Source organism: Silene latifolia, chromosome 6 (genome assembly GCF_048544455.1).
Source record: "Silene latifolia isolate original U9 population chromosome 6, ASM4854445v1, whole genome shotgun sequence".
Classification (NCBI taxonomy): Eukaryota; Viridiplantae; Streptophyta; class Magnoliopsida; order Caryophyllales; family Caryophyllaceae; genus Silene; species Silene latifolia.
Window position 1 is genome coordinate 9,351,876 of NC_133531.1, and position 26,349 is coordinate 9,378,224.

The 26,349-nt window shown below is 35.7% G+C and overlaps 4 protein-coding genes and 1 long non-coding RNA gene across 7 annotated transcripts; 3 read left to right on the plus strand and 2 right to left on the minus strand.

The window, feature by feature from the left end:
* Positions 1-316: 316 nt before the first annotated feature.
* Positions 317-1,968, minus strand: LOC141658559 (uncharacterized). Its single transcript, XM_074465489.1, has 2 exons — positions 785-1,968; positions 317-707 (listed from the first exon to the last, which is right to left on the minus strand). The coding sequence occupies exons 1-2, from the start codon at positions 1,668-1,670 to the stop codon at positions 703-705; spliced, it is 891 nt and encodes a 296-aa protein (XP_074321590.1). The 5' UTR covers positions 1,671-1,968; the 3' UTR covers positions 317-702.
* An 8,984-nt stretch (positions 1,969-10,952) lies between these two features.
* LOC141658560 (uncharacterized) lies at positions 10,953-11,817 on the minus strand. Its single transcript, XR_012549298.1, has 2 exons — positions 11,421-11,817; positions 10,953-11,343 (listed from the first exon to the last, which is right to left on the minus strand). It is a non-coding gene; the product is annotated as an uncharacterized LOC141658560 (long non-coding RNA).
* Positions 11,818-13,063: 1,246 nt separating this feature from the next.
* On the plus strand, positions 13,064-14,239 carry LOC141587494 (putative F-box protein At3g17490). The gene has a single exon (XM_074408976.1). It carries the CDS (start codon positions 13,064-13,066, stop codon positions 14,237-14,239), a length of 1,176 nt encoding a protein of 391 aa, XP_074265077.1.
* Positions 14,240-15,668: 1,429 nt separating this feature from the next.
* LOC141586253 (putative F-box/kelch-repeat protein At3g22730) lies at positions 15,669-17,757 on the plus strand. 2 transcript variants are annotated; one of them, XM_074407426.1, is made up of 2 exons: positions 15,669-15,825; positions 16,413-17,757. In XM_074407426.1, the coding sequence occupies exon 2, from the start codon at positions 16,452-16,454 to the stop codon at positions 17,709-17,711; it is 1,260 nt and encodes a 419-aa protein (XP_074263527.1). In that variant the 5' UTR covers positions 15,669-15,825; positions 16,413-16,451; the 3' UTR covers positions 17,712-17,757. The 2 variants fall into 2 exon arrangements, with proteins under 2 accessions (XP_074263527.1, XP_074263526.1); XM_074407425.1 differs by having other exon boundaries at positions 15,675-15,841; positions 16,443-17,757.
* A 5,996-nt stretch (positions 17,758-23,753) lies between these two features.
* LOC141658561 (putative F-box protein At1g53370) lies at positions 23,754-26,085 on the plus strand. Of its 2 annotated transcripts, none has more exons than XM_074465491.1 (2): positions 23,754-24,399; positions 24,707-26,085. In XM_074465491.1, exon 2 carries the CDS (start codon positions 24,728-24,730, stop codon positions 26,045-26,047), a length of 1,320 nt encoding a protein of 439 aa, XP_074321592.1. In that variant the 5' UTR covers positions 23,754-24,399; positions 24,707-24,727; the 3' UTR covers positions 26,048-26,085. The 2 variants fall into 2 exon arrangements, with proteins under 2 accessions (XP_074321592.1, XP_074321591.1); XM_074465490.1 differs by having other exon boundaries at positions 23,758-24,399; positions 24,718-26,085.
* The last annotated feature ends 264 nt before the right edge of the window (positions 26,086-26,349 follow it).

The following is a 26,349-nucleotide window of genomic DNA, read 5'->3' on the forward strand; positions in this document are numbered from 1 at the left end:
TCATCTTTAGTATGCATTAAATAGACATAACAAAACCGGGAATAATCATCGATAAAAGTTCCCAAATACCTTTTATTTCCTAAAGATGGAGTAGAATGCAAGTCACATAAATCACTATGTATTAAATCTAGCATTTGTGATGTACTTATGATGTTTTTAAAAGGTTGTCTAGTAATTTTAGTAAGCATACATGTATCACATTTACGAGTTTGTAAATCAAATGGTGGAATTAAGTCATGTTTAGACATAAGAAGAAGTCGCTTATAATGAACATGTCCAAGCCTTGCATGCCACAAATTAGACGGAGATGTAGATGTAGAAACCATATACACACAATCATCTATTTTATTTATATTTAACATAAACATACCATTACAATAATAACCGAAACCTATAAATATTCCGGATTTTGATAATACATACTTATCCGATTCTATGACTTGTTTATAACCGGATTTATTTAATAATCCTCCCGATACTAAGTTTTTCCTTATATCGGGTACATATAATACATCTTTTAATACTACGGATTTTCCGGAACTAAATACTAAAGTAATATTTCCACGACCTTGTATTTTTGCGGTTGATTCGTTGCCCATGTGAAGAATGGAACCGTCTTCTACCGGTACAAAATTTTTGAACCAAGAACGATTTTTGCAAACATGTCTTGTTGCACCCGAATCAATCCACCAAATTATTTCATCATCCTTGACATAATTTGCCTCATCAATAGATGTAACATAATTCTTACTAGAATTATTTTTAATACAAGTTAAAATATTACCTTGGCTAGTAGAAGCACCATGGTCCTTAGACCCTTGTCCGGTGCTTTTCCCCGAAGTTTTCATTTTCTTCTTCCTTACTCGGCAATCCGCCTTAAAGTGTCCGGTTTTACCGCATATCCAACAAGCACTTTTTGGTTTCTTGTTCGGTTCATTATTAGTATCATTATAAGGTCGTTTCTTGCCTTTGCCTTTGTCCCTGTCCTTCCATTTAGAACTTTCCCCTTGTTCCACCATATTAATGGAGGAACCCTTAGCATCTACCTTTCCGGCAGATTTTTCATTTTCTTCAGCCCTAAGGCCTTCCTCGACTTGGAGACTTCGTCCAAGTTCACCCAAAGTCATGACTTCCTTTTTGTGTTTCAATTCATGTTTAAAATTTTTCCATGTCGGTGGCAATTTCTCAATAATACTAGACACTGACATATTCTCATTCATAGGCATATCATATTGAGAAAATCGATTAATTATATGAATTAATTCATTAAATTGTTCCGACACGGAACGGGAATCAGTCATCTTATAATTCATAAAACGACTTACCAAAAACTTGCTACTTGTGGCATCTTCATCCATATACCTTTTTTCCAATTGATCCCAAAGTAGAGTAGAAGATTCAACATGTTGATACATATCAAAAAGAGCGTTTGACATCCCATTCAATATATGTCCTCGACATATATAATCGTCATTTTCCCATTTTGCCTTCCTACGGAGTGCATCGATAGCCTGATCATCTTCCGGTTCCGGAGGACACGGAGTAGTAATTACATATGCTACCTTTAGATGGGAAAGTTTGAAGTGCATCTTTTTCTGCCATCTACGAAAATCAATTCCTTCAAATTTCTCTAGTAATTCAAACTTGCTTTTTCCCTTCATATCATCCATGGCATACACACACTATTTTCACAAATACTTTCTAAGAATGTTAGATTGAGACGGTCGGATAATAATGTATGAAATAATAATTTTGTGTATGAAAGAAATTAGTGCTTGGATAATTGTAGAGTCGCAAGTGCTGCTCTCCTTAGAAAGTATTTCGCCCCTTACTTGCCTTAGGGAGACCGCGAAATCAATCGTAGGATAAAACTACAAAGTCCCTTTGATTTTTAGGCTAAAAACAAAGAAGAACTTTAATGTTTTTGTTTGATTTGTAGAGAGTAGAAATCTGAAATTTTTGTTGTATATCTTTTCCTTTCACAAACTCCTTATATTTATAAGGGGCAATATACATGATACGGAGTATCTATGAAAAGGCACGTACCTATTCAAGACCGACAACTTTTGGTGCGGAAAACATTCAATGAATTAAATAAATGCTCATATTTCGAATTGCCTTTGTTTGACATTTTCGAAAGATTCATTAAATTAAATAAACATTCATTGAATTAAATAAACATTCATTGAATTTAATAAACATTCATTGAATTTAATAAACATTCATTGAATTTAATAAACATTCATTGAATTCAACCATTTGTTCATTAATTGGTGCATTGACCAATTCTATAACCATTTATTTCTTTTTCCGCTTCTTCCGTACATCCCGTTAACTCAATAATTGTTTATATATGAACGTGTACTCCACACTCCCGATTCATATTGTAACGTTACGAGTTTCCGTATGATTCTACCACGATATCCAATTATACTTAAACGGCACGATGACACTTAAATCACCAACATTCCTCCCCCATTTAAGTGTAATCCTTGATTCGTTTTAATACCTACCAATCATCAAATTTGCGCATAAATGAAAATGTCACGAAGATTGAATTTTCACATAGTAAAATGCACGTTCCATATACTCTAGTAAAAAGGGTGTCTCTAAGGATTGAACCCTTGAACATTTTGAATACATGAAGGCAAAATACACACAAATTCCATTTAAACAATAAAGTTATATACTGATACTTATTACAAGCCTAGTATCCTAATCCTCTCATGAGCGTATAAAAGCTTGAGTCCAAAAGCTCCCGAAGTCGGCTATACTTCACGTCTCACATAGGTGAATTCTTTTATCATGTACCTGCAAGTACATTTTTCCAAAGAATTCATTAAGAAGATAACACTTCATCCTTAACCCACAGCAGGTCCAAGTACATACCTTTCGGGACAAAACTTCGATGTACTTCAATCTTAAATAAAAGGCCTTCCACATTGAATTCTACCTCTAACATTGTATTAGAGGGGAATTGGGTATCCCAATACTTAAGGTTTAATGGACTTCAAACCCATCCCTAGAACCGATCTTTCAACTAAATGTTTTGCCAAACTTTTAGTTAAATGATCCGCAAGATTTTGTTGAGATCTTACAAAGTCTACCGAAATAACTCCATTGGAAATTAATTCTCGTACAACGCTATGTCTTACTCCGAGATGCCTCGATTTCCCATTATATATTTGACTATAAGCTTTAGCCAAAGTTGCTGCACTATCACAATGGATTGATATTGGAGATATCGGTTTGGGCCATAGAGGTATTTCATATACCAAATTCTTAAGCCATTCCGCCTCTTTTTTTCCTTGCCAAGGCTACAAATTCGACTCCATAGTGGATGTCGTGATACATGTTTGCTTCTTGGAAGCCCAAGAAATGGCACCTCCCCCAAGCAAAAAGACCCAACCACTAGTTGAAGAATGATCTTCAATATTGGTAATCCAACTTGCATCCGAGTAGCCTTCTAACACCGAAGGATTCCCACTATAGGTTAATGCAAATTCTTTTGTACTCTTAAGATACTTTAAAACACGCATTACCGCGCTCCAATGATGACTACTTGGATTACTTGTGTATCTACTTAACCTTCCAACTGCATATGCAATATCCGGTCGAGTACTTGTCATAGCATACATTAAACATCCTATGACTTGAGAATACTTCAATTGCGACAATGGTAATCCCGTATTAGGCATTAATTTTATGTTTGCCTCCATTGGTGAATAAGTAGCACTGCTATTCTCACAATTAAACTTTTTAAGTACTTTCTCAATGTAATGAGATTGTGACAAGGATATGCCAAGATTAGTTCTTTTAATCTTAATTCCGAGAATCACATCCGCTATGCCCATGTCTTTCATAGCAAAACTTGATGATAAAAATGCCTTAGTAAGATCAACTTGCTTTTGATCCGTACCAAAAATTAACATATCATCAACATATAAACAAATGATGACACCATTACCGGAGTTATCAAATTTGCTATATACACATTTGTCCGATTGATTAAGTTTATAACCATTAGATAAGACAACTTCATCAAATTTATGATGCCATTGCTTTGGTGCTTGTTTAAGTCCGTATAAGGACTTCACTAACTTGCAAACCTTATGCTCTTGTCCGGGCATAATAAAACCTTCCGGTTGTTTCATGTAAATTTCTTCTTCCAATTCACCATGTAAAAACGCTGTTTTCACATCCATTTGATGTATTACCAAATTATGTATGGAAGCAATTGCTATTAATAACCTTATAGTAGAAATTCTAGCAACCGGTGCATAAGTATCGAAATAGTCTATTCCTTCTTTTTGTCTAAAGCCTTGAATAACTAATCGAGCTTTGAACTTGTCGATGGAGCCATCAACATGCATCTTTTTCTTAAAGATCCATCTACAACCTAAGGGTTTACATCCTTTTGGTAAATCAGAAAGAACCCATGTATTGTTTCCCATTATGGAATCCATTTCATCATTGATGGCTTCTTTCCAAAAAGCAACATCTTGTGATGTCATTGCCTCTTTAAATGTCTTAGGATCTTCATCTATGTTGTAACAATAAGCATATTGAAGTCCTAGTTCATTCCTAGACCCTTCCACTAAATAAGTTTGGAAGTCCGGACCGAAGTCTTTTGCTTTTCTAGCTCTTTTACTTCTCCGAAGCTCGACCACTTGGGAGGGGTTGACCGAACTTTGTGACAAGTTGTTAGTATTATTATTAAAATTTGGCACTAAGTCTTTAGGCCTTTTCATCGATGTAAATCTTTCTTCATCGAAAATTGCATCCCTTGATTCAATCACGGAATGAATCGCAATTGAATTATTAGGTTCTATTACATAGAATCTATATGCTTTTGAATGCATAGCATAACCAATGAATATACAATCTATTCCTTTTTCTCCCAAAGTTTTCCTTTTAGGATCGGGTAGTCTTACAACGGCCCGACATCCCCAAACCCTAAGATAACTTAGATTCGGTTTCTTTTTGTACCAAAGTTCATATGGGGTTATGTCATTCCGCTTGTTTGGCACTCTATTTAATAGATAACATGCGGTTAACACGGCTTCACCCCAAAAACCTTCACTCAAACCCGAGTATGATAGCATGGAATTCATCATCTCTTTTAGAGTTCGATTTTTCCTTTCCGCTACACCATTTAATTGTGGTGTGTATGGAGGAGTAATTTCATGTATAATTCCACAATTTGCAAAGTACTTAGGATCCAAGTACTCACCACCTCGATCGGTTCGAAGTCTTTTAATCTTGCTAGATTTTTGCAATTCTACTTCATTTTTATAAGTGATAAATTTATCAAGAGCCTCATCTTTAGTATGCATTAAATAGACATAACAAAACCGGGAATAATCATCGATAAAAGTTCCCAAATACCTTTTATTTCCTAAAGATGGAGTAGAATGCAAGTCACATAAATCACTATGTATTAAATCTAGCATTTGTGATGTACTTATGATGTTTTTAAAAGGTTGTCTAGTAATTTTAGTAAGCATACATGTATCACATTTACGAGTTTGTAAATCAAATGGTGGAATTAAGTCATGTTTAGACATAAGAAGAAGTCGCTTATAATGAACATGTCCAAGCCTTGCATGCCACAAATTAGACGGAGATGTAGATGTAGAAACCATATACACACAATCATCTATTTTATTTATATTTAACATAAACATACCATTACAATAATAACCGAAACCTATAAATATTCCGGATTTTGATAATACATACTTATCCGATTCTATGACTTGTTTATAACCGGATTTATTTAATAATCCTCCCGATACTAAGTTTTTCCTTATATCGGGTACATATAATACATCTTTTAATACTACGGATTTTCCGGAACTAAATACTAAAGTAATATTTCCTGACCTTGTATTTTTGCGGTTGATTCGTTGCCCATGTGAAGAATGGAACCGTCTTCTACCGGTACAAAATTTTTGAACCAAGAACGATTTTTGCAAACATGTCTTGTTGCACCCGAATCAATCCACCAAATTATTTCATCATCCTTGACATAATTTGCCTCATCAATAGATGTAACATAATTCTTACTAGAATTATTTTTAATACAAGTTAAAATATTACCTTGGCTAGTAGAAGCACCATGGTCCTTAGACCCTTGTCCGGTGCTTTTCCCCGAAGTTTTCATTTTCTTCTTCCTTACTCGGCAATCCGCCTTAAAGTGTCCGGTTTTACCGCATATCCAACAAGCACTTTTTGGTTTCTTGTTCGGTTCATTATTAGTATCATTATAAGGTCGTTTCTTGCCTTTGCCTTTGTCCCTGTCCTTCCATTTAGAACTTTCCCCTTGTTCCACCATATTAATGGAGGAACCCTTAGCATCTACCTTTCCGGCAGATTTTTCATTTTCTGACCCTAAGGCCTTCCTCGACTTGGAGACTTCGTCCAAGTTCACCCAAAGTCATGACTTCCTTTTTGTGTTTCAATTCATGTTTAAAATTTTTCCATGTCGGTGGCAATTTCTCAATAATACTAGACAACGACATATTCTCATTCATAGGCATATCATATTGAGAAAATCGATTAATTATATGAATTAATTCATTAAATTGTTCCGACACGGAACGGGAATCAGTCATCTTATAATTCATAAAACGACTTACCAAAAACTTGCTACTTGTGGCATCTTCATCCATATACCTTTTTTCCAATTGATCCCAAAGTAGAGTAGAAGATTCAACATGTTGATACATATCAAAAAGAGCGTTTGACATCCCATTCAATATATGTCCTCGACATATATAATCGTCATTTTCCCATTTTGCCTTCCTACGGAGTGCATCGATAGCTCGATCATCTTCCGGTTCCGGAGGACACGGAGTAGTAATTACATATGCTACCTTTAGATGGGAAAGTTTGAAGTGCATCTTTTTCTGCCATCTACGAAAATCAATTCCTTCAAATTTCTCTAGTAATTCAAACTTGCTTTTTCCCTTCATATCATCCATGGCATACACACACTATTTTCACAAATACTTTCTAAGAATGTTAGATTGAGACGGTCGGATAATAATGTATGAAATAATAATTTTGTGTATGAAAGAAATTAGTGCTTGGATAATTGTAGAGTCGCAAGTGCTGCTCTCCTTAGAAAGTATTTCGCCCCTTACTTGCCTTAGGGAGACCGCGAAATCAATCGTAGGATAAAACTACAAAGTCCCTTTGATTTTTAGGCTAAAAACAAAGAAGAACTTTAATGTTTTTGTTTGATTTGTAGAGAGTAGAAATCTGAAATTTTTGTTGTATATCTTTTCCTTTCACAAACTCCTTATATTTATAAGGGGCAATATACATGATACGGAGTATCTATGAAAAGGCACGTACCTATTCAAGACCGACAACTTTTGGTGCGGAAAACATTCAATGAATTAAATAAATGCTCATATTTCGAATTGCCACTGTTTGACATTTTCGAAAGATTCATTAAATTAAATAAACATTCATTGAATTAAATAAACATTCATTGAATTTAATAAACATTCATTGAATTTAATAAACATTCATTGAATTTAATAAACATTCATTGAATTCAACCATTTGTTCATTAATTGGTGCATTGACCAATTCTATAACCATTTATTTCTTTTTCCGCTTCTTCCGTACATCCCGTTAACTCAATAATTGTTTATATATGAACGTGTACTCCACACTCCCGATTCATATTGTAACGTTACGAGTTTCCGTATGATTCTACCACGATATCCAATTATACTTAAACGGCACGATGACACTTAAATCACCAACATTCCTCCCCCATTTAAGTGTAATCCTTGATTCGTTTTAATACCTACCAATCATCAAATTTGCGCATAAATGAAAATGTCACGAAGATTGAATTTTCACATAGTAAAATGCACGTTCCATATACTCTAGTAAAAAGGGTGTCTCTAAGGATTGAACCCTTGAACATTTTGAATACATGAAGGCAAAATACACACAAATTCCATTTAAACAATAAAGTTATATACTGATACTTATTACAAGCCTAGTATCCTAATCCTCTCATGAGCGTATAAAAGCTTGAGTCCAAAAGCTTCCGAAGTCGGCTATACTTCACGTCTCACATAGGTGAATTCTTTTATCATGCACCTGCAAGTACATTTTTCCAAAGAATTCATTAAGAAGATAACACTTCATCCTTAACCCACAGCAGGTCCAAGTACATACCTTTCGGGACAAAACTTCGATGTACTTCAATCTTAAATAAAAGGCCTTCCACATTGAATTCTACCTCTAACATTGTATTAGAGGGGAATTGGGTATCCCAATACTTAAGGTTTAATGGACTTCAAACCCATCCCTAGAACCGATCTTTCAACTAAATATTTTGCCAAACTTTTAGTTAAATGATCCGCAAGATTTTGTTGAGATCTTACAAAGTCTACCGAAATAACTCCATTGGAAATTAATTCTCGTACAACGCTATGTCTTACTCCGAGATGCCTCGATTTCCCATTATATATTTGACTATAAGCTTTAGCCAAAGTTGCTGCACTATCACAATGGATTGATATTGGAGATATCGGTTTGGGCCATAGAGGTATTTCATATACCAAATTCTTAAGCCATTCCGCCTCTTTTCCGGCTGCTGCCAAGGCTACAAATTCTGACTCCATAGTGGATGTCGTGATACATGTTTGCTTCTTGGAAGCCCAAGAAATGGCACCTCCCCAAGCAAAAGACCCAACCACTAGTTGAAGAATGATCTTCAATATTGGTAATCCAACTTGCATCCGAGTAGCCTTCTAACACCGAAGGATTCCCACTATAGGTTAATGCAAATTCTTTTGTACTCTTAAGATACTTTAAAACACGCATTACCGCGCTCCAATGATGACTACTTGGATTACTTGTGTATCTACTTAACCTTCCAACTGCATATGCAATATCCGGTCGAGTACTTGTCATAGCATACATTAAACATCCTATGACTTGAGAATACTTCAATTGCGACAATGGTAATCCCGTATTAGGCATTAATTTTATGTTTGCCTCCATTGGTGAATAAGTAGCACTGCTATTCTCACAATTAAACTTTTTAAGTACTTTCTCAATGTAATGAGATTGTGACAAGGATATGCCAAGATTAGTTCTTTTAATCTTAATTCCGAGAATCACATCCGCTATGCCCATGTCCTTCATAGCAAAACTTGATGATAAAAATGCCTTAGTAAGATCAACTTGCTTTTGATCCGTACCAAAAATTAACATATCATCAACATATAAACAAATGATGACACCATTACCGGAGTTATCAAATTTGCTATATACACATTTGTCCGATTGATTAAGTTTATAACCATTAGATAAGACAACTTCATCAAATTTATGATGCCATTGCTTTGGTGCTTGTTTAAGTCCGTATAAGGACTTCACTAACTTGCAAACCTTATGCTCTTGTCCGGGCATAATAAAACCTTCCGGTTGTTTCATGTAAATTTCTTCTTCCAATTCACCATGTAAAAACGCTGTTTTCACATCCATTTGATGTATTACCAAATTATGTATGGAAGCAATTGCTATTAATAACCTTATAGTAGAAATTCTAGCAACCGGTGCATAAGTATCGAAATAGTCTATTCCTTCTTTTTGTCTAAAGCCTTGAATAACTAATCGAGCTTTGAACTTGTCGATGGAGCCATCAACATGCATCTTTTTCTTAAAGATCCATCTACAACCTAAGGGTTTACATCCTTTTGGTAAATCAGAAAGAACCCATGTATTGTTTCCCATTATGGAATCCATTTCATCATTGATGGCTTCTTTCCAAAAAGCAACATCTTGTGATGTCATTGCCTCTTTAAATGTCTTAGGATCTTCATCTATGTTGTAACAATAAGCATATTGAAGTCCTAGTTCATTCCTAGACCCTTCCACTAAATAAGTTTGGAAGTCCGGACCGAAGTCTTTTGCTTTTCTAGCTCTTTTACTTCTCCGAAGCTCGACCACTTGGGAGGGGTTGACCGAACTTTGTGACAAGTTGTTAGTATTATTATTAAAATTTGGCACTAAGTCTTTAGGCCTTTTCATCGATGTAAATCTTTCTTCATCGAAAATTGCATCCCTTGATTCAATCACGGAATGAATCGCAATTGAATTATTAGGTTCTATTACATAGAATCTATATGCTTTTGAATGCATAGCATAACCAATGAATATACAATCTATTCCTTTTTCTCCCAAAGTTTTCCTTTTAGGATCGGGTAGTCTTACAACGGCCCGACATCCCCAAACCCTAAGATAACTTAGATTCGGTTTCTTTTTGTACCAAAGTTCATATGGGGTTATGTCATTCCGCTTGTTTGGCACTCTATTTAATAGATAACATGCGGTTAACACGGCTTCACCCCAAAAACCTTCACTCAAACCCGAGTATGATAGCATGGAATTCATCATCTCTTTTAGAGTTCGATTTTTCCTTTCCGCTACACCATTTAATTGTGGTGTGTATGGAGGAGTAATTTCATGTATAATTCCACAATTTGCAAAGTACTTAGGATCCAAGTACTCACCACCTCGATCGGTTCGAAGTCTTTTAATCTTGCTAGATTTTTGCAATTCTACTTCATTTTTATAAGTGATAAATTTATCAAGAGCCTCATCTTTAGTATGCATTAAATAGACATAACAAAACCGGGAATAATCATCGATAAAAGTTCCCAAATACCTTTTATTTCCTAAAGATGGAGTAGAATGCAAGTCACATAAATCACTATGTATTAAATCTAGCATTTGTGATGTACTTATGATGTTTTTAAAAGGTTGTCTAGTAATTTTAGTAAGCATACATGTATCACATTTACGAGTTTGTAAATCAAATGGTGGAATTAAGTCATGTTTAGACATAAGAAGAAGTCGCTTATAATGAACATGTCCAAGCCTTGCATGCCACAAATTAGACGGAGATGTAGATGTAGAAACCATATACACACAATCATCTATTTTATTTATATTTAACATAAACATACCATTACAATAATAACCGAAACCTATAAATATTCCGGATTTTGATAATACATACTTATCCGATTCTATGACTTGTTTATAACCGGATTTATTTAATAATCCTCCCGATACTAAGTTTTTCCTTATATCGGGTACATATAATACATCTTTTAATACTACGGATTTTCCGGAACTAAATACTAAAGTAATATTTCCACAGCCTTGTATTTTTGCGGTTGATTCGTTGCCCATGTGAAGAATGGAACCGTCTTCTACCGGTACAAAATTTTTGAACCAAGAACGATTTTTGCAAACATGTCTTGTTGCACCCGAATCAATCCACCAAATTATTTCATCATCCTTGACATAATTTGCCTCATCAATAGATGTAACATAATTCTTACTAGAATTATTTTTAATACAAGTTAAAATATTACCTTGGCTAGTAGAAGCACCATGGTCCTTAGACCCTTGTCCGGTGCTTTTCCCCGAAGTTTTCATTTTCTTCTTCCTTACTCGGCAATCCGCCTTAAAGTGTCCGGTTTTACCGCATATCCAACAAGCACTTTTTGGTTTCTTGTTCGGTTCATTATTAGTATCATTATAAGGTCGTTTCTTGCCTTTGCCTTTGTCCCTGTCCTTCCATTTAGAACTTTCCCCTTGTTCCACCATATTAATGGAGGAACCCTTAGCATCTACCTTTCCGGCAGATTTTTCATTTTCTTCAGCCCTAAGGCCTTCCTCGACTTGGAGACTTCGTCCAAGTTCACCCAAAGTCATGACTTCCTTTTTGTGTTTCAATTCATGTTTAAAATTTTTCCATGTCGGTGGCAATTTCTCAATAATACTAGACAACGACATATTCTCATTCATAGGCATATCATATTGAGAAAATCGATTAATTATATGAATTAATTCATTAAATTGTTCCGACACGGAACGGGAATCAGTCATCTTATAATTCATAAAACGACTTACCAAAAACTTGCTACTTGTGGCATCTTCATCCATATACCTTTTTTCCAATTGATCCCAAAGTAGAGTAGAAGATTCAACATGTTGATACATATCAAAAAGAGCGTTTGACATCCCATTCAATATATGTCCTCGACATATATAATCGTCATTTTCCCATTTTGCCTTCCTACGGAGTGCATCGATAGCTCGATCATCTTCCGGTTCCGGAGGACACGGAGTAGTAATTACATATGCTACCTTTAGATGGGAAAGTTTGAAGTGCATCTTTTCTCGCCATCTACGAAAATCAATTCCTTCAAATTTCTCTAGTAATTCAAACTTGCTTTTTCCCTTCATATCATCCATGGCATACACACACTATTTTCACAAATACTTTCTAAGAATGTTAGATTGAGACGGTCGGATAATAATGTATGAAATAATAGTTTTGTGTATGAAAGAAATTAGTGCTTGGATAATTGTAGAGTCGCAAGTGACTGCTCTCCTTAGAAAGTATTTCGCCCCTTACTTGCCTTAGGGAGACCGCGAAATCAATCGTAGGATAAAACTACAAAGTCCCTTTGATTTTTAGGCTAAAAACAAAGAAGAACTTTAATGTTTTTGTTTGATTTGTAGAGAGTAGAAATCTGAAATTTTTGTTGTATATATTTTTCTTTCACAAACTCCTTATATTTATAAGGGGCAATATACATGATACGGAGTATCTATGAAAAGGCACGTACCTATTCAAGACCGACAACTTTTGGTGCTGAAAACATTCATTGAATTAAATAAATGCTCATATTTCGAATTGCCACTGTTTGACATTTTCGAAAGATTCATTGAATTAAATAAACATTCATTGAATTAAATAAACATTCATTGAATTTAATAAACATTCATTGAATTTAATAAACATTCATTGAATTCAACCATTTGTTCATTAATTGGTGCATTGACCAATTCTATAACCATTTATTTCTTTTTCCGCTTCTTCCGTACATCCCGTTAACTCAATAATTGTTTATATATGAACGTGTACTCCACACTCCCGATTCATATTGTAACGTTACGAGTTTCCGTATGATTCTACCACGATATCCAATTATACTTAAACGGCACGATGACACTTAAATCACCAACACTACCGTTCAACTCAATCATACAACTGAGGTACTCCAGTAAGTTTTGGTACAACCTTCTAACAGACCCTAAGTTTATAGATTTACATTTAAGTCGTGCACTTGAGAAATCACCTGGCTACCTTTTTACAAGACACCTCAAATATTGGCCAGAGAAAAAGTCATGCTATTTTGTGGAACAATCAGGGGGTCAGCTTAGTACCTCTAAGATATTTGAATACTTATTCGATTGCTATGAAAAAGAAAGATGGGCTAGATTTCAATCAAATGGAGGTTTGATGTGTGCCTATTCCAGTTATTCGTGTTGCTTTCGTATTTTCAATCCTGATATAGGAGAGGAAGTTCAAATTCCTCGTGATTCCAAATATACAAGATCTCACTTTAGAAATTTCATCTTTAGTTATTCACCATCCATCAAAGAATATAAGATCCTTAAGGTGGGTGAGTTAGAAAAGAAGGATGAAACCGTGGCTGAGGTTTGCACACTTGGTTCCAACATTTGGAGGGAAATACAAAGTGTTCCTAGCAGTTTGAAATTTTGTGAGCATACTAATTGTCAAGGGAATCCGTTTTGGATGGAGTCCGATTTAGTACATTTCTTTGATTTTGTTTCCGAAAAATTTCATGTTATTCCTGGCCCTTCAAAACTCGATCTTGTTAATTGGACGGGTGATAATGATCCTTGTTTAAATGCCAAGAGTGACTTTATCAGTATCGGTGACACGATAGGATATGTACAAAATAAAAGACTATGGATAAACCGGTATCATTTTTCAATCCCGCCATTGTGTGATTATGCTGAGCTTGCTGGTACCTTAGAGAATGGCCATTTATTTGGTTTCGTGGACGGTGAAACCAAAGTATTTGTCGACGATATGGGATGTACTGGCTTCAGGATCACGGATTTAGAGGTTGACGAGGATGGGGTCGAAGAGCAGCCGAGGAGGGTAGAGTATTTGACACCTCATGTTAGAAGTTTTGTGTCTCCGGTTAGAATCATGAACATGGAAAACAAGTTTAGTAGTCATAAGAGAAAATGGGTATTAGACACATTGAAGTTAGATTATGATGCTACTCAAGTTGAGCTTTTCAACAGAATGTATGAATTCTTGCATAAAGGCCAAGACTCCAAGCCTTCTCAACAAGGCCATCCTTGAGATTTCGGAGACCCTGTTCAAAATTTTATTCTAATTTCAGTGGTTAAACAATATCAACATATATATCCATATTTTCTTATGGTATACAATAAATCTTATTCTTACCGATGAATAGTGAGGGTGGGGTGGCAAATAAGAAGCGAAGGTGGTCCAGTTCGGCCCACTACTCGGTGGGCTGGGCTTTAACTGAAGAATCTGGCACGACACTAGCTGGCCCAGCGCAGTCTCATGTTCGGACCGTGCCAGGTCTGTAACCCTAAGTGAGTAACTGTCTAACTAGTATTGCTATGACCTAAACTTAAAATACAGGTAATTGAAAGGTCGTGTTAAATATCGTCGATACTTTTACTAATTATCGTTGACTATTAACACGTCTTTTCAACATTGTCCCCTGTTGATTCCCCCTCTTGTCTCTCCCCCTAAAATCTTTCTAAAACAAAAAAAAAAAGACGGTCTTTCGGGAAAAATCGTAATTTAGTTTACGTAATTTTCGATTAAAACGGTTTTAATCATATCGATTAATTACGGTAACAACGACCAAGTTAGTAACGGTGTTCAAGAGGTATGTTTACATTTTAATTTACATTTGAACTTTATGATTTGATGAACGGATTAGAGTAGAACGGATTAGCGATTATCGATCCCCCACCAAAAACTAATCTAAGACGGAAACTATTAATTTCTTTTTTTTAAAAATATGTCAAAAAAGCGTCTGGACAAAGAAAATTTTCGTCCAGACGGATTTTTTTTCGCATGGACGAAGAATTTTTTTGTTTCGACGAAAAACAATGTTTCGATTTAGATTAAATTTTGGGCGCGTTAATCGATAATCGTTAATCCGTTCTAACGATAACGATTTTGTTCTAAACCACCTAAATCTACTAACTAATTACAAATTATAAAAAAAGTAAACTAGTTTGATTAGTTGGTCGTAGTTTTCTTAAATTTGGTGGCGGAATTGAAGCGGTGGTGATGGAAATGTCCTTCTTGAAAAAAAGGTTAATATATGGGGAGGGTTTAGAGTGAGAGGTAAATTAGAAAAGTCATTACAAATTGTCGACGATATTTAGTAATTTTTCGACGATGTTTAGCAGGTTGGTCCAAAGCACGCGAATTCTCATTTTAGAAAGTTGAATTCGTTTAAAATTAAGATGGATAAATATATCAATTTTATTATAAAATGTTAGCATTTCGCAATTGGCATATATTTTCATAATGAAATTTATCATTTTCTCATATAATGTGAGTCTGTGATTGTTTTTTGGTTAACTAATAGAGATAAAACCAGGTTACAATTTACAACGACCCAAATACCAAATTAAAACAAACCTGTATACACAAAAGAGGAAAGGATCCAACAATTATCTAACCAATCCGCAAGTTTAGCGTAGATCTGAACTAAAACCTAAGAACAACAATTATTCCGCGTAACGTCCCAACATTTTAAGCATTAGGGCAAGTTTACATAAATACTTGTGTAAAACCGTCTATAAAGACATAAATCGTTGCGAGGTGATCTTTGAGAGAAATCGACGTGCGCCCTGGCCTCTTCATAGCTGCCGTTCAACAGAGAATCCCAAGCCAAGGTACATTCAAACTTTCGTACATGATCTTGTATACTTTCGTATTGTACTCCGTATATTGTGGGAAAATATTGGTCAAAACTCGCAATTAAGATGAAGGTAGTCTAATTTTGATAAACCCACTGTTATGCTTTTGTTTAACCGTGCGGATCCTCTGTACCATTTTTATTTTTTTATGTGAAGTGTCAAGATCTTAAGGTAGTGGGACACAAAATGAGACATAAAAATGGGACAGGTGATTTTAACTGTTTGTTTAATTGTTACTCGTTCTTTGTGAGCGATATTTAATCAAAAGTAAACAAACGATTGAGACTACAACAATACCTGGCACGCGTTGATTTTTGTTATTCTGAACACAAATTATTATCATGGATCATCCGGAAATAGTTTCTTCATAAAATAGGGTAATTGGGTATATTTAACACCATCTTACCCTATCAGACTTATGTTTTTGCTCATATATTAGTATACATATCGATTTTCACAAATAACTTGAGGCTCGGGGACATACTCTTGTTATTTCGTAACAAGAGTATATCATAATGTTACTAAGACATCGATATTTCTGGCTACGACACTGTCTAACTAAGTCTCTTGTACATAATGTTATATATGATCAGACGAACAACATGGTTGAAGGGTATTTTGATCGGCTTTCATATGAAATTCTGCAGAACATTGCACTTATGCTACCGTTCAGCTCAATCATACAACTAAGGTGCTTGAGTAAGTTTTGGTACAACCTTCTGACAAATCCGAAGTTTGTAGATTTCCATTTAAGTCGTGCACTTGAGAAACCACCTGGCTATCTTTTTACTACACTTCCGAAATTATGGCCACCAGAGAAAAACCCATGCTATTTTGTGGAACAATTAGAGGATCAGCTTAGTACCTCTAAGATATTTGAGTACTCATTCGACTGCTATGAACACGAAGTATACAAGACTTTTCAATCAAGCGGAGGTTTGATGTGTGCCTATTCGAGTTATTCATGTTGCTTTCGTATTTTCAATCCTGATATAGCAGAGGAAGTTCAAATTCCTCGTGATTCCAAATATACAAGATCTCGCTTTGGAAGTTTCATCTTTGGTTATTCACCATCCATCAAAGAATATAAGATCCTTAAGGTGGGAGACTTACAAAAGAAGGAAGAAAACGGCCGGTATTGTCACTTAACCGTGGCTGAGGTTTGCACACTTGGTTCCAACATTTGGAGGGAATTACAAAGTGTTCCTGCCACTTTGAATTTTTGGCGGCATACTAATTGTCAAGGGAATCCGTTTTGGATGGACTCGGACGATTTCTTACATTTCTTTGATTTTGTTTCCGAGAAATTTCATGTTATTCCTGGGCCTCCTAGCCCTCCAAAACTCGATAATGCTGATTGGACGGATGATAATGATCCCTGTGTATATTTCATGGATAGCTATATAAGCATGGCTGATACGGTAGGATATGTATATAATAACAGACTATGGGTGTTGGAAGATAAAATCAAGGGCATATGGATAAACAAGTACGATTTTTCAATCATGCCATTATTTTGCGATCTTGCTGAGATTACCGGTACCTTAGAGAATGGCCATTTATTTGGCTTCGTGGACGGTGAAACCAAAGTATTTGTCGATGATATGGGATGTAATGGCTTCAGGATCACGGACATAGAGGTTGACGAGGATGGGGTCGAAGAGCAGCCGAGACACATAGAGTATATGACACCTCATGTTAGAAGTTTTGTGTCTCCGGTTAGAATCATGAACATGGGAAACAAGTTTAGTAGTCATAAGAGAAAATGGGTATTAGACACATTGAAGTTAGATTGTGATGCTACTGAAGTTGAACTTTTCAACAGAATGTATGAATTCTTGCAAGAATATAAAAAAGGTTGATAAAGGTGAAGACTCAAAGCCTTCTCAACAAGGCCATTCTTGAGATTTCGGAGGTCCTGTTCAAAATTTTATTATGACCCCCAGCATATTATTGTAATTTTAGTGGTTAAACAATATCATCAACATATATCCATGTTTTCTTATGGTATATAATAAATCTTATTCTAACTGATGATATATAATTATGGAAAATGAAAGGGCGTCACCGGGTAACACCCAATTTGGGCGCCACGCTCTCACATGGGGTGAGTGAGGACCTCATCAATTAAGAATGGTTGTGAGAGGGTGCCACTCAATTTGGGCGTCACCCGGTGACGCCCTATCACTATCCATTAATTATTTCGTATAAATAATTTTCAAAGAACTTTGCTATTTGTTATGCATATATCTGTAGAAATATGTGACTAATTGTAATAGAGGTGGTGGGGGGTTATGGTGGCTGTTGGCGGGGATGAGGGTAGAGGTGGGAATGTGGGATACTGTTGGTAGGAGTGAGGGTGGGGTGGCAAATAAGAAGCGAAGGTGGTCCAGTCCGGCCCATTACTCGGTGGGCTGGGCTTGAACTGAAGAATCTGGCACGACACTAGCTGGCCCAACCATTGTTGTTAAACTCCCGACCCGGATCGTAGGATCTTACAATTCTACAATCCATAAAGTGGTGACCGATCCCGATCCTAGATAGGATCTTAACTTTGTAGGATCTTACGATTCAACTTGTGTCAAACTTTTTTAAAGTAGAATCTTAACCCGATCCTACGATTATACGACCCGATTCTACATTATTAACATTTCAATTACTAAAATTTTATACTCCCTCCTATTTGCTTATATCTTCCCCTTTCTTTTGGGCACAAAAATTAAGAAAGAGGAAGAAAAAAAGAATAAAGTAGAATAAAGTATTGTAAGTTGTGAAATTTATAGGTGAGAGAAAATAATAAAGAATGAATGATGAATAAAGAATAGATAAAGTAATGAGAGTTGTTGATTTTTTAGGAGAGAGAAATTAATAAAAAATGAATGAAACTTACCAAAAAAGGAAAGATGAAAGATAATCAAACTTGTGTGAAAAAGGAGAGAGGGAAGATAATAGGAAATTGGAGGGAGTATATGACTTTTAAAATAGAAATCTACTATAAACGAGAATAGTTAGTAGGCACACGCTAAGATAAGTGTTTTGAGATTTAAGTACGAGATTTTAACATATTTTGATAACACAATTATGTATTTTAGTTAATTTGTAGGATCTTACGATTCTACGATCCGATCCTACCGATTCGATCCTAGGAAGCTCATTGGTCCAAAGTAGGATCCCGATCCTGACAACATTGGGCCAGTAGCATATCTCATGTTCGGACCGTGCACGATCAGAACTTAAATTTAAAATACAGGTAGTTGAAGGGCCGTGTTAAATATCGACGATACTTTTACTAATTATCGTCGATTATTAACACATCTTTCCAACATTGTCGCTCATTAATAACACACCACCCCCCCCCCTCGTCCCTCTAAAATCTTTCTAAAACAAAAAAAGACGGTTTTTCGGGAAAAATCGTAATTTAATTTACGTAATTTTCGACTAAAACGGTTTTAATCATATCGACTAATGACGGTAACAACGATCAAGTTAGTAACGATGTTCAAGAGATATGTTTACATTTCAAGTTTATGATTTGATGAACGGATTAGAGTAGAACGGATTAGCGATTATCGATCCCCCACCCAAAACAAATCTAAGACGGAAATTATTAAAAATATTTTAAAAAAACATGTCAAAAAAGCAAAGAAATTTTCGTCCAAACGGAATATTTTTTTTCGTCTGGACGAAGATTTTTTTTTGTTTCGACGGAAAATTTCTTCGTTTGGACCTACTTTTGGATGAAAAAAAAATCGCCCGAAAAAAAAAAACATGTTTCGATTTAGATTAATTTTTGGTTCGGTAATCGATAATCGTTAATCCGTTCTAAAAATGACGATTTTGTTCTAGACCACCTAAATCTACTAACTAATTACAACTTATAAAAAAAAGTAAACTAGTTTTGATTACTTGGTCGTCGTTTTTTGGTGGCGGAATTGAAGCGGTGCTGATGGAAATGTCGTTCTTGAAGAAAAAAAGGTTAATATATGGGGGGTTTAGAGTGAGGCGTAGATTAGAAAAGTCATTACAAATTATCGACATATTTAGTAATTTGTCGACGACGTTTAGCATGTTGGTTTTGAAATACCCAAACCACCACGCAACTTCTCATTTTAGAAAGTTGAATTCGTTTAAAATTAAGATGGATAAATATATCAATTTTATTATAAAATGTTAACATTTCGCAATTGGCATATATTTTCATATGAACTTTATCATTTTCTCATATAATGTGAGTCTGTGATTGTTTTTTTGGTTGACTAATAGAGAGAAAACCAAATTAAAACAAACCTGAATACACAAAAGAGGAAAGGATCCAACAATTACCTAACCAATCCGCAAGTTTAGCGTAGATCTGAACCAAAAGGCAAAACCTAAGAACTACATACAATTACTCCGCGTAACGTCCCAACTTTTTAAGCATTAGGGCAAGTTTACATAAATACTTGTATAAGACGCCAGACGGTCTATAAAGATATAAGTCGTTGCGAGGTGATCTTTGAGAGAAACCAACGTGCGCCCTAGCCCCTTCATAGCTGCCGTTCAACAGAGAAGCCCAAGCCAAGGTACATTCAAACTTTCGTACATGGTTTTTAATTAAACTTTCGTTTGTACTCATATTGTGAGAAAATATTGGTCAAAACTTGCAATTAAGATGAAGGTAGTCTAATTTTGATAAACCCAGTGTTATGCTTTTGTTTAATTGTTACATAGTTCTTTGTGAGCGATATTTAATCAAAAGTAAACAAACGATTGAGACTACAACAATACCTGGCACGCGTTGATTTTTGTTATTCTGAACACAAATTATATCATGGATCATCCGGAAATAGTTTCTTCGTAAAATAGGGCAATATTGAGTGTATTTAACACCATCTTACCCTGTCAGTACTGATTTTCTCAAATAACTCGAGGCTCGGGTATATACTCTTGTTATTTCGTAACATAGAGATTAGGAGTGATTTCGGAATTGGTCCTAATTGATTCATCCTCCTCCATTGTACTCCGTATTAAAATAGGTAATTGACCAACAATAACAGTAGAGATCATCATTTCTTACGTAATTAATGTCCGAACTCACACGTTTATGATCCGACTATTGTACCATACGTGATACATATGGCTAACTTCAGAAGCGTAGCTACTAAGTAGAGACTGGGGTCGTAACTCGTAAGCATTTTGAAACATTCTCGAGTTTAATTTATAAGAGCTCAAAATTTTAGAATAAAGGTTCTTGGCCGAAATATTTCTGACTAACATTGTCTAACTAAGTCTCTTGTAAACGCTAGATGAACAAGATGGTTGAAGGGTACTTTGATCGCCTTCCATATGAAATCTTGCAGAACATTGCACTGATGCTATCGTTCAACTCAATCATACAACTGAGGTACTCGAGTAAGTTTTGGTACAACCTTCTGACAGACCCCAAGTTTATAGATTTACATTTAAGTCGTGCACTTGAGAAACCACCAGGCTACCTTTTAAATGAAAACGAATGCTATTTTGCGGAACAATCAGGGGGTCAGCTTAGTATCTCGAAGATATTTGAGTACTCATTCGGCTGCTATGAAAAAGAAAGATGGGCTAGATTTCAATCAAGTGGAGGTTTGATGTGTGCCTATTCAAGTCAATCGTGTTGCTTTCGTATTTTCAATCCTGATGTAGCAGAGGAAGTTCAAATTCCCCGTGATTCCAAATTAACAAGATGGCGCTTTCTACGTTTCGTCTTCAGTTACTCACCGTCCATCAAAAAATATAAGATTCTTAAGCTGGGAGACATACAAAAGAAGGGAGAACCAAAGTTTTGTGAATTAAATAACATCGCCGAGGTTTGCACACTTGGTTCCAACATTAGGAGGGAAATACAAAGTGTTCCCGACATTGTGTTGTATCTTGATCAGCATACTAAATGTCAAGGGAATCCGTTTTGGATGGACGTGTCTACGGAAACGTCTAATTTACATTTCTTTGATTTTGTTTCCGAAAAATTTCATGTTATTCCTGGCCCTCCAGTAGATCTTGTTCATGTGACGCATGATCATGATATACGCGTATATATGAAGGATAGCCTTATAAACATGGGTGACACAGTAGGATATGTATATAATGACAGATTGTGGGTGTTGAAAGACAAAACCAAGGGCATATGGATAAACCGGTATCATTTTTCAATCCCACCATTGTGTGATTATGCTGAGTTTACCGGTACCTTAGAGAATGGCCATTTATTTGGCATCATGAACTTTCCAGCGAAAGTATTTGTCCACGATATGGGATGTACTGGCTTCACGGTCAAGGGGATTAAATTGGACGAGGACGAGGATGAAGACGGGGACGGGGTTGAAGAGGTGTCGAGCATTATAGAGTATATGACACCTCATGTTAGAAGTTTTGTGTCTCCTATTAGAATCATGAGAATGGAGAATTTTAGTCATAAGAGAAAATGGATATTAGACACATTGAAGTTAGATTGCGATGCTACTGATTATGATCTTATCAATAAAATGTATGAATTCTTGCAAGCATATGAAAAAGTCGATAAAGACGAAGACTCCAAGTCTTCTCATCAGGGTCGTCTCTGAGATTTCGGGGACCTTGTTCAAAATTTTATTATAAGGCCCATATAATTGTAATTTTAGCAGTAAAACAATTTTGACATTTACTTATTTTTTATTATAGTATAAAATAAATCTTATTCTTATCGATGAAATGATATTATGATTAGTTGTTTTGTATAAATATTTGTTAAAGTTTATCTTTGTGATTCTTTAAGGTCAAGTGAATCACGTTAAAATCGGGTTGAGTTCACGTGAAATTGACATCAAACTGACATCCATATCTAAGACTGGAGCTGGCAAATCGGGTTAACGGGTCCGATTCAGGTCGGGCCAATTCGGATTTCTGGTGCGGTAACTCGGGTCGATTTTAGGTCTCGGGTCAACCATTTCGGGTCAGGTCAATCGGGTCGGGTTGATTTTTCAGGTCTATCTAAGACTACTAGAACACAAATTACAAAGTAGAACTATTCATAAGTTGTTCCGTTCATTAAACCGGTCCATTCTGCCTGCCAAATAAGTAGGTGCGAACAAGGTATTTTAAGAAAATTATAAAGGCCTGCCCACTAACCCTTCTTAAACCAGCTAAATCGCCTGTTCATGGGCCAAAAATTTAACGTGACCCCGGCCCACTAACTACTATACTAGTCTACCTCTAGATTCTTCTTTCCGACGCTATATATATATTCCTATTTTCCTACTTTACCCCCGACTCTTTCTAGATTATTCTCTTCATTTTCCAGCAAACAAACCTTCAGTTCACCACATCAATGGCGGCAACAGAAAAACACCTCAACAATGGCGACAAATTCTCAAACCAGAAACCAAAACACAAAGGTAAACATGACAAAGACAAACCTTGGGATGATCCTAACATTGATCATTGGAAACTCGACAAATTTGATCCTTCTTGGAATGAATCTGGAATGCTTGACGTTAGCTCATTTTCCACCCTTTTCCCTAAATATATAGGTACATTTTCGCTACTTTCTAGGGTTTTTTCAATTGGAATTTCATAAGAGCGTCTTACAGTGTGAAACGGTCTTTTAATTAGTTAAACAATTGTTTACTTTAAGAATTAAGACGGTCTAACACAATAATTATTGCGGTTTTTTTGTTCTGTTATTGTAATTGTTGTTTTGTGTGATTGTTAGAGAAATATTTGCAAGATGTTTGGCCAATGGTGAAATCTGCGCTACATGAGCATGGTATTTCGTGCGATCTTAATCTGGTACGTATGTTTTCGCCCTTATAACGACGGAATTTATATTATTAATTATCAGAGTACGTCTTGTGTGAGACCGTTGTACGCCTGCAGTCGAATTTTTAGTTTATATATGGAATTGGGTAGTTTATTACTTTAAACGAAGCAATTGTAATACGGTTTTATTTGAGTATTTGTGTTATATGGGTCATCTGACTATCAACTGAGTTGGGTGAGTAATAGCTAGTTAGAGAAAAGAGGCGGAGGTTACGGTGGCTATTGGCGGGGGACGGGGGTGCGAGTAGGGGTGAGCACCTTTTGGTATGAGGGAGGGTGGGGTGGCAATTGTCAATTACAAGTTTTTTTTTTATTTTTATATTTTTTTTGTCAGCGATACAAAAAGATGCGATTATGGACAGTGAGGACTTGCTTAGGCTATATAATTAGGAGTGTACAAAACCGGATATACGATACAATTTTGGAAACCTATCGGATATACGGTTTTGGAAACTGTGTCAAAATAAGGAATGTATTTTAGGCTGAAAATTTTAAAGTTTTTCCTTATTCTGCTACCCTAGGATATTAAAAAAACCCGAATTCACAAAAGAGAAAAGGATCCAACAATATACCTACCTAACCAATCCGGACTTTTAAGCATTAGGGCAAGTTTACATAAATTCTCGTGTAAGACGGTCTATAAAGATACTCCGTAAGTCGTTGCATGGTATCTTTGAGAGAAACAACTTGCGCCGTAAGTGTTAATTGCTGCCGTTCAACAGAGAAGCCAAAGCCAAGGTACATTCAATCTTTCGTATATTATCTTTTTAATTAATTTTTCATATTGTACTCCGTCTATTGTTAGAAAATATTGGTCGAAACTCGAAATTGAGATGAAGGGAGTCTGATGAGATTGATAAACCGTAGTTATTTTCCGTCATTAATTGGTGTTATGCTTTTGTTCAATTTTTATAGTTCTTTGTAAGCGGTATTTAATCAAAAGTAATTAAACTATTGAGTATGAGACAATCATGGATCATCGGGAAATAGTTTCTTCGTAATATAGGGCAATGTTCGTATGTTAAACTAACTAACTCTCTTGTAGAATTTGCTCAGACAACGATCGATGAACAAGATGGTTGAAGGGTATTTTGATCGTCTTCCAAGCGAAATTCTGCACAACATTGCACTGATGCTACCATTCAACTCAATCATAGAGCTGAGGCACTCGAGTAAGTTTTGGTACAACCTTCTGACAGACCCCAAGTTTATAGATTTACATTTAAGTCGTGCACTTGAGAAATCACCTGGCTACTTTTTAACTAGTAATAATACGCGTATCAGAGGTTATGAGAAAAAGGCATGTTATTTTGTGGAAGAATCCGGGGGTCAGGTTAGTAGCTCTAAGATATTCGAGTACTCACGCGACTGCTTTGAACCTGAAGGATGGGGTTGGGATAGATTTCAATCAAGTGGAGGTTTGATGTGTGCCTATTGGAGTCAATCGTGTTGCTTTCGTATTTTCAATCCCCATATAGCAGAGGAAGTTCAAATTCCTCGTGATTCCAAATTGACAAGATGGCGTTTTCAATGTTTCATCTTTGGTTATTCACCGTCCATCAAAAAATATAAGATTCTTAAGCTGGGAGACCTGCTACAAAAGAAGGATGAACAAAGGTTTTGTAGATTAATGGTGGCCGAGGTTTGCACACTTGGTTCCAACATTTGGAGGGAAATACAAAATGTTCCGGACAGTTTGTTTTGTAAAGGTCTGCATACTAAATGTCAAGGGAATCCGTTTTGGATGGACGTGTCTACGGAAACGTCTAATTTACATTTCTTTGATTTTGTTTCCGAAAAATTTCATGTTATTCCTGGCCCTCCAGAAGATCTAGTTCATGTAAAGCATAATCGTGATAAATATGTAAATTTGAATGATAGCCTTATAAGCATGGGTGAAACTATAGGATATGTACATAATAACAGACTATGGGTATTGGAAGACAAAATCAAGGGCATATGGATTAACCGGTATCATTTTTCAATCCCGCGATTGTGCAATAATAATTATGCTACCCTTAAGCTTACCGGTACCTCAGAGAATGGCCATTTATTTGGCTTAATTGGCTATCCAACCAAAGCATTTGTCTATGATATGGGATGTTCTGGCTACAAGGTCATGGAGATGGGCTCGGACGAGAAGGGGCTCGTATATAAGAAGGGGGGGCGCGAAGACGAGAAATATATGGTACCTCATGTTAGAAGTTTCGTGTCTCCCGTTAGAATCATGAAAATGGAGAAGTTTAGTCACAAGAGAAAATGGATATTAGACACATTGAAGTTAGATTGCGATGCTACTGATTATGATCTTATCAACAGAATGTGTGAATTCTTGCAAGCATATGAAAAAGATGACAAAAGACGAAGACTCGAAGCGTTCTCATAAGGGTTGTCCCCTAAGTTTCGGAAACCCTGTTCAAAATTTTATTATTGTAATTTTAGCGGTAGAAACAATTTCGGCATTTATTCAGATTTTCTTATGGTATACAATAAATCTTATTCTTACCGATGATATAATATTATAATTAGTTGTTCTGTATAAGTATTTGTCAAAGTTTATCTCTGTGATTCATTTGAGTCGAGTTTTCATTCGTATTTAAAGGTCAAGTATATCATATTAAAATTGGTTTTTTTTATAGGTTAAGAAAACTAGATTGATCTGGCCTAGGACCAATCTATCTCAATCTT

Bases quoted from the DNA above. Each gene is read 5' to 3' on its own strand.
- LOC141658559 (XM_074465489.1), bottom strand. From the start codon at position 1,670: ATGGATGATATGAAGGGAAAAAGCAAGTTTGAATTACTAGAGAAATTT.
- LOC141658561 (XM_074465490.1), top strand. From the start codon at position 24,326: ATGGTATCTTTGAGAGAAACAACTTGCGCCGTAAGTGTTAATTGCTGC. The intron at 24,400-24,717 runs GTACATTCAATC...GAATTTGCTCAG, and splicing joins ACAGAGAAGCCAAAGCCAAG to ACAACGATCGATGAACAAGA.
- LOC141587494 (XM_074408976.1), top strand. From the start codon at position 13,064: ATGACACTTAAATCACCAACACTACCGTTCAACTCAATCATACAACTG.
- LOC141586253 (XM_074407426.1), top strand. From the start codon at position 16,452: ATGGTTGAAGGGTATTTTGATCGGCTTTCATATGAAATTCTGCAGAAC.